We start from the raw sequence: 11,952 nt of genomic DNA on the forward strand, positions 1-11,952 counted from the left end.
GTTTTATAACCTCTGAGAGATACCTAGGAAGCCCATTCCACTTCTCATTGGTTACTGACATCCAGGGGAAGGCGGGTGCAGTTCGTGTCGTTCCATAGGATATACACACCCCTTTAAACTGAACTGAGATCAGAGCTTCGCTCTCAGACCTTCGCAAAACCTGTCATGGATTTCGCTGTAGAAAAAGTTCTGTTCCACTCAGAGACATAATTCAAACGGCTATAGAAACTAGATAGTGTTTTCTATCCAATAATAACAATAATATGCATATTGTACGATCAAGAATTGAGTAGGAAGCCGTTTCATCTGTAGAGACAATTATGCTAATTTGAAACAGCACCCCCTATAGTCGCAAGAAGTTAATAAATAAACTACAACTAAATACAAAACAAGAAACACAAACAACGCACAGCCATGACACTGGAACAGAAACAACAACGAACCCAAGGGAGTGACATATATAAGGAAGGTAATCAGGGAAGTGATGGAGTCCAGGTGAGTCTGATGACACGCAGGTGCACGTAACAATGGTGACAGGTGTGCGCCATAACGAGCAGCCTGGTGACCTAGAGGCCGGAGAGGGAGCACACATGAAGGTGTGTCCCAACTACTCCCGAACCCTTCCCTTTGGCCCTATAAAGCTTCAATTATTGCAGATCTGAAGCTCAACCCCCACACTGCTTTTACCTTTTCCTACGCACTGGAGACCCTTCAGATCTCCAAACATCAAAGGGGTTTAGGCCAACGGGAAGGGGTATACTCTCCCTCATTCGCGTTATGAAGGCTCTATAGCACAGGTGTCAAACTCATTCCACGGGGGCCAAGTGTCTGCGGGTTTTCGCTCCTCCCTTATACTTGATTGATGAATTAACATCACTAATTAGTTAGGAACTCCCCACACCTGGTTGTCTAGGGCTTTATTGAAAGGAAAAACCAAAAATCTGCAGACACAAGGCCCTCCGTGGAATGAGTTTGACACCCCTGCTCTATAGACATGGCTGGGTTATTTCCATTGCAAATGCGGTCAGTGTGGATGACTTTACACTGAGAGCACGATGCACTGATGACCGTGTGGACTGTGCACTGTAGAGGGAGAGGGATTGCTTTAATAGCACAGCCTTGGGCAGATGCAGATATGCAGGGGGTTTGACCACACTAACATGCATGATTGTTTGGACTACTAGCCAACCGGGAGGGTGGTGAAATGGGGGGTTGGGCTTACTGTTATGTCAGAGGAGGAGGAGCTGGTTAAGGCATGGTAATGATACATTGATTCATGACTGTGGGTTTGGGGGAGTTGTGAAGCATGGATTAGGGTTGAAAGCCCTGTATGTGTGTGTTTGGATTTTAATGGAGTCCATTGGCTAACTAGCAGATTGACTGGTTAACATTATTAACACAGTTTGGACATTCTTGGACATTGTTCCTTATTGTGTAGAGAGATTCCTGTCATATTACTAGCACTATTACTATTACTAGTTGTTTGTCAACTGTCAAATGAAATAACTGGCTCGTAGAACAATCTATGTGTCTTCATGTATGTTTGTATGCATGTGGTGGAGAGGCAAAGAGAGAGCCTACATACACTATGTCTAGACTTGGCTCCTTCTTAGGCAGTATCCTTTAAGGCTCTTTCTCAGGCAGTATCCTTTAAGGCGCTTTCTTAGGCAGTATCCTTTAAGGCTCCTTCTTAGGCAGTATCCTTTAAGGCTATTTCTTAGGCAGTATCCTTTAAGGCTCTTTCTTAGGCAGTATCCTTTAAGGCTCTTTCTTAGGCAGTATCCTTTAAGGCTCTTTCTTAGGCAGTATCCTTTAAGGCTCTTTCTTAGGCAGTATCCTTTAAGGCTCCTTCTTAGGCAGTATCCTTTAAGGCTCCTTCTTAGGCAGTATCCTTTAAGGCTCTTTCTTAGGCAGTATCCTTTAAGGCTCTTTATTAGGCAGTATCCTTTAATTAAGGCTCTTTCTTAGGCAGTATCCTTTAAGGCTCTTTCTTAGGCAGTATCCTTTAAGGCTCTTTCTTAGGCAGTATCCTTTAAGGCTCTTTCTTAGGCAGTATCCTTTAAGGCTCTTTCTTAGGCAGTATCCTTTAAGGCTCTTTCTTAGGCAGTATCCTTTAAGGCTCTTTCTTAGGCAGTATCCTTTAAGGCTCTTTCTTAGGCAGTATCCTTTAAGGCTCTTTCTTAGGCAGTATCCTTTAAGGCTCTTTCTTAGGCAGTATCCTTTAAGGCTCTTTCTTAGGCAGTATCCTTTAATTAAGGCTCTTTCTTAGGCAGTATCCTTTAATTAAGGCTCTTTCTTAGGCAGTATCCTTTAAGGCTCTTTCTTAGGCAGTATCCTTTAAGGCTCTTTCTTAGGCAGTATCCTTTAAGGCTCTTTCTTAGGCAGTATCCTTTTAGGCTCTTTCTTAGGCATTATCCTTTAAGGCTCCTTCTTAGGCATTATCCTTTAAGGCTCCTTCTTAGGCAGTATCCTTTAAGGCTCTTTCTTAGGCAGTATCCTTTAAGGCTCCTTCTTAGGCAGTATCCTTTAAGGCTCTTTCTTAGGCAGTATCCTTTAAGGCTCTTTCTTAGGCAGTATCCTTTAAGGCTCTTTCTTAGGCAGTATCCTTTAAGGCTCTTTCTTAGGCAGTATCCTTTAAGGCTCTTTCTTAGGCAGTATCCTTTAAGGCTCTTTCTTAGAAAGTATCCTTTAAGGCTCTTTCTTAGGCAGTAAGGGATGCTGTCCTGGCCTGGAGGTTATTAGACTCCAAGTGCCAGTGCGTAGGCAATTGTGACAAGTCACGCTCCACAATAAATTCTACTGAATTCTCCGTCCCATGAGTCACCAATTGGGCAGCTAAACGACCTGGGGATTTAGCGGTAACAATTAGAAATCGAATAAGGAAGCCATAGAATTAGTTAAGGGAAATGATAACAAATCATGTCGTCTCACCAGATGTTATATATTTCTCTTATTACTGGATTTACCTGAAAGCCATAAGCATGTGTATTGTGTTATTATCTGATGAATGGAAACAGCAACCTCTTGTCTGTGACTGATAGACCGATATGTCAATTCCAGGTGGATCTTGATGATCCCACAGGGCTGTAGGGAACACAAAAGCATTGGAACGGCGTGAAGCAGGGACGTAACATATTTGCACCCCACGCCTACGTTTTTGGCTGTGTGTTGTCTGCAATAGCATCGAAATGACATCTAAATAGATCGTATTAGCGTCTAATCGTCAGATCTCTTCACCCCTCCTTGGAGTGTATCGTTTGGCAGTGGCAAACGCCGAGAAACGATTTTACATTGCAGCCATCTTCATAATGCATTCATTACATATGTGCACATCATAAGTGTACCGGAGGCTGAACAGAATCCAGCAGATTCTAGGAGAAAACTGTCCCAACTCATACAGTCATTATTTTCCTTTGAATGCTCAGTGAAGATGCTTGGAAAGTGATTACAGCGATATCACTGCCAACAATGTAGAGCAGACCCTCCATAAATGTACCTAAATGTTCCCGGAACAGCTTGCAGTCCGAAGGAAGGCATGTCATTTTGGATTGTATCAGGTTGAGACACCTGTTTTAATACAAGGACACCTGTGTGTCTGTACATGGCCCAATTGGCCTCGGGGAGTGACGGAACTGTCGCTACTCCCTCTGGAAGCTTTGTGACAGTCAATCACACACCTGGGCTGTTTTCAATAGGCACTAAAATGGAAGAAAACTGTCCAAAACGAGGTTCAATTTGGGAGGTGTTATCTGAATGTGTCCAGTAAGAAACGCTGGTCTTTCGTTGTCCGTAGTAAAATGACCCAGCTATAGAAGAAAGGTCAGAGTAGACACACTACTACTGGTACTTAGTTCTGTAATGGGTTGTCCTCTTTCATATTGAAAAGGCCTAGACGTTTATTGGGTTATCAGAGGAAGTAGACCAAGGTAAATGGATCAGGAAAATAATAGGGATTTAAAAGGGAAGTGTGTGAGACTTATTTAGCTGGCCCATTTAGCTTTGACAGCGCACATGTGGCTTGCTAGATGCTAACTGCTTAGCCTATCAGGTGTACTGCCATCTGTGGCTGTGCAGCATGTTTTGCTATGATGTGTTTACTGTCTGTTAGCTTGAGCATGCAGTATAACTGCAGTGTTAAGCATTGTTCTTTAACATAAGCATGAGTAGTTTACTGCATTTCACTGCTTTGTGAAAGACATTTCGAAGTGGCACACAATTAGCATTGTTTTCCTATTGTCCCCCCATTACTTCCATAGCCCCGATGTGATAATTCTGTGTGCACTGTTAGCCCCAGTGTACCCTGATAGCCCCAATGTGACCATTCTCTGTGTTACCTGTTAGCCCCAATGTGCTCATTCTCTGTGTTCCCTGTTAGCCCCAATGTGCTCATTCTCTGTGTTCCCTGTTAGCCCCAATGTGCTCATTCTCTGTGTTCCCTGTTAGCCCCAATGAGGTCATTCTCTGTGTTCCCTGTTAGCCCCAATGTGCTCATTCTCTGTGTTCCCTGTTAGCCCCAATGTGCTCATTCTCTGTGTTCCCTGTTAGCCCCAATGTGCTCATTCTCTGTGTTCCCTGTTAGCCCCAATGTGCTCATTCTCTGTGTTCCCTGTTAGCCCCAATGTGCTCATTCTCTGTGTTCCCTGTTAGCCCCAATGTGATAATTCTTTGTGTGTTCCCTGTTAGCCCCAATGTGATAATTCTTTGTGTGTTCCCTGTTAGCCCCAATGTGATAATTCTTTGTGTGTTCCCTGTTAGCCCCAATGTGATAATTCTTTGTGTGTTCCCTGTTAGCCCCAATGTGATAATTCTTTGTGTGTTCCCTGTTAGCCCCAATGTGATAATTCTTTGTGTGTTCCCTGTTAGCCCCAATGTGGCCATTCTCTATATTCCCTGTTAGCTCCAATGTGATAATTCTTTGTGTGTTCCCTGTTAGCCCCAATGTGCTCATTCTCTGTGTTCCCTGTTAGCCCCAATGTGGCCATTCTCTATATTCCCTGTTAGCTCCAATGTGAGCATTCGTTGTGTCAGACCTCCTATGGCTCCCCTCATCCCTCTTATGTGTTTACCTCCAGACCCTCTAATCAAATAAAGTGTAATCACCTGTCAAGAGCTCCTCTGTTACTCTGTGTGCCCTGACATCAATTTTCCCTTGAGTCTTCATGTTTTAGCATTGAACATTTCCCTAACCCAGGGTCCTCCAGGGTCCTGGAAAGTTACTGGGTGTGCAGGCTTTTGTTCCAGCCCAGCACCATCACACGAATAGTACAAATAATCAACTAATTATGGTATTTTCCCATCTAAGCCTGCAGGGCTGGAATAAAAGCCTGCACCGCCAGTAGCTCTCTAGGTTCAAAGTTGGAGACCCCTGCTCATAACCTATGTGTCGGATCCATGTACTGTACGGTATACTATAGCCCCGTGGCCCCTGTAGTAATATGGTGCCCATCTCTTCTCGTTCTCCAGGCCCCTGAGAGTCTCCTGCAGTCCCTGGAGACTCACCTGAACACTCTGGAGGGGAAGAAGCCGTAAGTACCAACCACACTCTCCACCGACCACACTTGTATCCTTACCCCATGGGCGTCTTTGTAACCAGGGTGCTACTTGGGAGTGGGGCTACCTTACTTCCTATTTACTTCATATTTGAGAATTCAGCAATCTCAGTACAGTTCATATGCATGCACATACTTAAAGTCTGTGGAGTAAATAAATGAAGAACACACACCCTAAAGGTGAAACAGAAAGTCGTAGTGGGGGTGGCAGGTAGCCTAACTGTTAAGAGCGGTTAAGAGCATTGGGCAAGTAACCAAAAGGTCTCTGGTTCGAATCCCTGAGCGATTAGTTGAGAAATCTGTCAATGTGCCCTTGAGCAAGGCACTTAACCATAATTGTGTCCTGTAAGTCGCTCTGGATGAGTGCATCTGTTAAATGACTGGAATGGAAACATTCTGACTCTTTTTGCTGTGGATTTATTTGACCAACACTTGGGCTGAAGAGCCTCCATCAGGGTGTGAAAATAGTACGTGACCATCCAGTGAACCTAAATTAGACCTGTGCTCGACCCTGATGTCCCATAGGCTTTAATTAGGCTCAGCCTCTCTCAATTGACATCATGAAGACTTCCAGTGTATGCCCTCTAGATTGTGTGATTTTTAAAAAATTGGCAGTGTTTGGACTGAATCTGTCATCACCAGACTGTCAGTCGTGTGTTCTCGACAGGACCTTGGTAGGGCAATGATCCAGGATAGTATTTGTGGGGGGCATCGTCAGATCGGATGATATTTCATACGATGACCTTGCTTCTAGAAGTATGGAAAGAAATTTAGCAGATTAAGTCGTAGCAAATACCAGTGATTGTCAATGTGTTTTACAGAGAGGATGTTCACAGAGAGGATATGTAAGTATTCTGCTGGATCTACTACAGAATGACTTGACGGGGAGGGTCGGGTCATTATTTGCTGTTGTCTTTTATTGAAGTGAATGAAACTGTAAAATAAAAAATAATAAAAAATTTTTTTTTTTTAAAAGCCCCAATTGTTTCGTGAAGTTCACATGAGGATTCTATGGAATTGACATTTCAACCTCCAGTTTAAAGTCATGTTTTGCAGCGTTGTGAAGTTCAAATGGGATTCTATAGAGTTTGTGAACTTGGCATATTTGTGGTTGTTCGGTATCTCTCTTGAGTTTTGACTCCCTCTCAATATTAATATGAACTTTGACAGCTCACTCACTTTGCGTGGTTTTTTAATGTGATGGGAATCTGGTGGCTTAGCACTTCAATGTTCATATTAACTTCATTGTCATATCATTGGGATCAACCCACCTCCTCAAAGCTTTTGATGCATGTCATTGCTAAACATGGGTTTGTTATGTGTGGAAAGTAAGAATGAAAAGCTTTGTGCAAGGAAGTGATTTAATATTGTTTTATTCAGTGTTGCAAATCCAAACTCTACAGATGCAGTACACTCTTAGAAAAAAGGCTTCCATAAGTGTTATTCGGCTGTCCCCATAGGATAACCCTTTTTGGTTCCAGGTAGAACTCTTTTGGGTTCCATATAGAACCGTCTGTGATAAGGGTTCTACATGGAACCCAAAAGGGTTCTACCTGGATCCGAAAGGGTTCTACCTGGAAGCAAAAAGGGTTCTTCAAAGGGTTCTCCTATGAGGACTGACGTATAACCCTTATTGGTTCTAGACAGCACTTTTTATCTAAGAGTGTATGTTTTCACAATGGAGTTGCCTCGAAATGCCTGCTCTTTGCAACCAAAACAGTACTTCTTTAGCTGTCAATTTGACACAGCTCAGTAACAGCCATTGTGCTTCACCTTGCATATCATCTGGTGATGCTATGATGGTTTTAACTCATTCTTATTGTTTCATTTTGCAGGTCACCGACCAAGGTGAGTCAGCTACCCCTTATTTTACTCTGTCTGCACCTCAACAAATCTTTTTAACAACCGCCGACAATTTGATGATCATTTATTTGTTTATGAGTGTATTAATTTATGAGTAAAACAGCATCGCCATGTCTGCTTCTGTAACTGTGGCGCGTCGCCATTGTAACTAACTATAACGACGCTAACCCTCTGTCTGACAGGAGTGTGAAGCAAATGGCTCCCCGGCCGCAGCCGCCACGCCTACAAAAGCTCCAGCGGCCCCTGCAGCTGCTGCTGCCCCAGTTGCTCCTGCCCGCCCTGGACCACCTGCCAGACCCACGGCGGCACCCACCTTCAAGAGCTCCAACAAGTAGGTGCCCATCTACTGTGGGCTATTAGGTTGGCCACTTCAAGTGCCACTTCAGGGGCCACACTAGCTTTAACCATTAGCTATGTTGTACAATCTACAATCTCCAATCTCCAATTTACATTTAACCCTTTTGTCGTTCTATTTTTCCCTCTATTCCTGTCTCTCCTTCTCCTCTCCCTCTTCTTCATTTTGTCTCTTGTCTCTTTCTCTCACTCTATCTGCAGTGCTCTGCTAGACTTGGACCCATTGTCAGCCTCCCCATCAGCAGGTGGAGCAGCAGCCTCTATCTCGTCATGGGGAGGTAAGGCCTTTAATAGATTTCATATCTGGGTTGCAATCTTTATGCCACACACTATATATATATATATATCTTTTTTACATGAGCGTTTCTCATTGCAGGCGGAGGACTTCCCTCCCTGTTTCAGTTAGTTTTCTTCCGTTTGGTGCCTAATGAATTCCACCCTGATCTCTTTCATGCTTTCTACCTACATCCTCCTCTCCACCCTTACTCAAGGGAAGGGCTGATATTGGCATATATTCAAACCTGGCCCCTCTGCAGATTGAAATTGCTTTCCATGGCCTCCTACTCATATAAAACTGTATTTTTCCTTGGAGTGTTTTGTTGTTTTCAGATTCGAAAATCAGAAGTACAGTAGTTACGTGGTATGGTAGTGTGTTATTGACCCTGATAGGCATTTCTATGTTTATATTCTCTGTATGTAATCCCTCACTCACGTCTTCTCTTTGCTCTCTCGCCCGCTCTCTCTCTCTGTCTTTCGCTCTCTCTCTCTTTCGCTCTCTCGCTCTTTCGCTCTCTCTCTCTTTCGCTCTCTTTCGCTCTCTCGCTCTCTCTCGCTCGCTCTCGCTCGCTCTCGCTCCCTTTCGCTCTCTCTCTCTCTCTCTCTCTCTCGCTCTTCCCCTTTCTCTCTCTCTCTCTTTCTATCGCTCTTCCTCTTTCTCTCTCTCTCTTTCTATCGCTCTTCCTCTTTCTCTCTCTTTCATCGTCTCGTACAGATCTGCTTGGTGGCGGTGAGTACCGAGGAACATTCTGTTCTTTACATTCTTTACACAGCTCCCATCCACAGCAGTGCTTTCAGTGCATGACTTAAGCCGTAGACCTAGGATCCGAGAGGATCAGCCCTCTTCTTATTCTTGCTCTGGGATCTCTAGCAATGTCTCAAGGTGTAACATTCTCCTCTTCTCTATTACCACTGTTTTCTTTGACATATCTCACGCTTATCATCTTTTTCTCAACCCAATCTCTCTACCTCTCTCTCCCTGTTCCTCTATCCTGTTGTGATTGGGGATGGGCTTGGGTGGGGATGGATGGGGGGGGGGGTGTAGGCTTAGATACCCCCGCTGATCCAACTAGCACGTCTGAGCCAGCCGCCGTTCTTGCTGATGCTGCGGCCGCTCCGGCTGCCACGCCCACAGTGGCCCATACGGATGGCCCCGCCGCGCCCTCTGCGGCCCCCGTGGTGGTGCTGCCCGTGCCTGCCGCCGCCGCCTCAGACATGGATCTGTTCGGAGGTCAGTGGGGGTCAGCCTCATGGGAGGGATCATCATGGTAGACTTGACTACACAGTAGCTGCCTGCTTGTTCGTAACAAACTCTGACATGCTCACATGTAGTTACACCACCTGGTTCTCCCACTCTCACATTTACGAGTTTTGGTGTACACTCTACATACGCATTAACAAAAAAACATTATGTTCATGACATTCTGTATTTGTGCAAAATTCTACTTGGATAGTTATTGGCATAGTTACTGACATCTAATAAGGACACTCATTTCCAAATGTTCCATCTCGCTAAACAATGATTAGCTTGACTGATTATTCATTATTTGGGCACTACATCAGTCAGTCAATTATTTATCCAAGACAGCAAGCAGGTGATTCATTTTTTGCTCTCCACTGTATGGAGAACAGTAGAAGCTGTAGTCCGTACTCGGCATATCTCCTCTTTTCACTCCCATTTCTAATAAGGGATTTATTTCTGTATATCTACTATTAAAATTGTATAGCAAAGTGTGGCCCTCTTTTCAATGGAAAAAAGCCTCTGGCAAAGAGAGACGTTGCATTGCCCATCGCTGAGCTTGGCATTTCCTGTCACACAGCACAAGCTTATGATAGCATTGTGTTATCTTCACTTTCCCAGCGTGTACAAACATTGTGCACACTGAATGCATCTTTATGCAGCCTGGAAAGTACAGGCCCCATCCATATGACACTAATAAGATCAGCAATTTCAGCAACATCTTGTATCCTCTGTTTTTTCCTAATGCTGATCTCTCATCTTTCTGTTTTTCTCATTCTCTCTGTTCTCCTGCTCTTTATTTACCTCCTCGTCTCTTTCTCCTGCCTCCCCCTGTTTTTCTCTGGGTGTTGTGGTTTGTGTCCACTGTCCCCTCCTCTCATGTCCGGTACTCCAGATGCGTTTGCACCCTCCCCAGGTGACGGCCCGCCCAGCAGGGCGCCTGCTGCTGATGCATGTGCCGGATCTGGTGGGTGATAACACTGCTCAGTGTGTGTGTGTGCGCACGTGCATGTGTTTAAGTGAGCATATGCTTGTACGTGTGTGCACTCTTCCAACACACGTGTGTGTGTGTTTGTGCAAGAGTGCATGTGTGAGATCCGGAAGCTTGGGTAGCTCAAAGCTGCTTCTGCTACAATACGGGACAGTAGTAAATCATCTGACACATTGCATTGGGGCCTACCGTCCCGACCCTAACCCCACTATTGGGGGCCCAAGCCTCGGCCTCCCTCCGCCACTCAGCCCTGCTTCAGAACAGTCCCCCTGCTTCTCTCACCTCGTAATATTCACCCGGTGATGAATACTCGAGTAAAACACAGTTGTATAATTCTCGCCCAAATCCTAGAATTGTTTATATTTCATATAATTGATACAACTTCATACTAACTGACCATCTTCATTTACCCTGTTTTGTTTCTCTCTTTGGCCTGAATGTGTAAGTATTAATCGACTACTGTAGAAGTCCAAAAGTGCAGTGTGTGTAATTCACATGGCTATTACTGTGTGTGTGTAGGGCTTTGGTCTTATGGCTTAGAATAGTAGGACAGTTTTACATTGAATTATGCATATATTTCTACATTAACTTTATTCTGGCCTTTATCATGTATTTGGATTCTATGTAGACAGAGCTTATGAGTGTGGAAGCAGATTCATGCCAAAATGTTATTATTTGTATTTGTTTTGGCATGATTCTGCTTCCATGTGTGTGTACTAGTTCTAATGTAACCATTAGACTTCGCTCTCTGTGGCCTGTCTATGTAACTACAGTATTTACCAAACCAGCTGTAGCCCATTCCCTGAGTGTGAGTGTGAGACAGTGAGTATTCTAACCTGTGGCTGTAGTACAAGGTTAATGGTTTCTTTTCTTTACTTCCCCCTAAACCTCATTATGGAAGCTCCTCTAGACTCACAATAATATGTATTTTACAGTGTTTGTTGTTTTATCAAACTCTCAACTCCCCCTACTCTCTTCCCCTCCTCCCCTCTCTGGTCATATCCCTTAAACCCCCTAACCCCCATCCTCCGCCCTCCCCCTTCTTCCCACCCCCTGAAGACCCCTTCGCTCCATCGGAGGGGAGTGCGAACATGGCTCCAGAGATGGACCTCTTTGCCATGAAGTTCGATAACACGCTGGCTGCCCCAGAAGCAGCCAGCCCCACCTCTAGTGCAGTGCCTGTCATCGTCGCCCCCGTCGAGCCCCCTGCTGCCACTCCCGTTCCCTCCACTACCACCACCACCGAGTCTGCAGCTGCCCCCGTCCCTGCCGTCCCCACTCTAGACCTCTTCGGTGGTAAAGTGCACATTCTACTTCGCACACTGCATTGCTCTGCGCTATGTCAATGATGATGATGGTGATGATAGTGACGATGATACAGCAACTTCCCTACATCTTAGATTTGATTTTATAATTCTGTTTTCTTCTGTTATTATTCGTTTGATTTAAGTCATAGGCATTGAGTGAATCACACATTTTGACCGTCCCTGCAAATTAGAAATTAAGTGGATATGATGATGGGTACAGTATATGGATCTATCAAATTATGACTCTTCTCTGCATCATTCCTGTGCAGACAAGAAGTAAATACACAGATCTCAAAATGGGATGCCTTCTAATGGTATACTACCTATTGAAACTAACAGTAACACTTTACCCCAAACCGGCAAATAATGCAT

General features: G+C 44.5%; 1 protein-coding gene across 2 annotated transcripts in view; it reads left to right on the forward strand.

Moving 5' to 3' along the window:
* LOC129837286 (clathrin coat assembly protein AP180-like) overlaps positions 1-11,622 on the forward strand; it is a 51,095-nt gene extending 39,473 nt beyond the window's left edge. The window contains exons 9-17 of one of the 2 annotated variants that reach the window (XM_055903318.1): positions 5,464-5,525; positions 6,371-6,394; positions 7,385-7,397; positions 7,595-7,743; positions 7,968-8,044; positions 8,758-8,772; positions 9,088-9,273; positions 10,178-10,249; positions 11,333-11,622. In XM_055903318.1, coding sequence (XP_055759293.1) covers positions 5,464-5,525; positions 6,371-6,394; positions 7,385-7,397; positions 7,595-7,743; positions 7,968-8,044; positions 8,758-8,772; positions 9,088-9,273; positions 10,178-10,249; positions 11,333-11,622 — 888 coding nt within the window. Of the gene's footprint in view, positions 1-5,463; positions 5,530-6,370; positions 6,395-7,384; positions 7,398-7,594; positions 7,744-7,967; positions 8,045-8,757; positions 8,773-9,087; positions 9,274-10,177; positions 10,250-11,332 lie in introns of those variants that run through there. The other variant, XM_055903319.1, reaches the window with a different exon arrangement.
* The last annotated feature ends 330 nt before the right edge of the window (positions 11,623-11,952 follow it).

Source organism: Salvelinus fontinalis, chromosome 38 (genome assembly GCF_029448725.1).
Source record: "Salvelinus fontinalis isolate EN_2023a chromosome 38, ASM2944872v1, whole genome shotgun sequence".
Taxonomy (NCBI): domain Eukaryota; kingdom Metazoa; phylum Chordata; class Actinopteri; order Salmoniformes; family Salmonidae; genus Salvelinus; species Salvelinus fontinalis.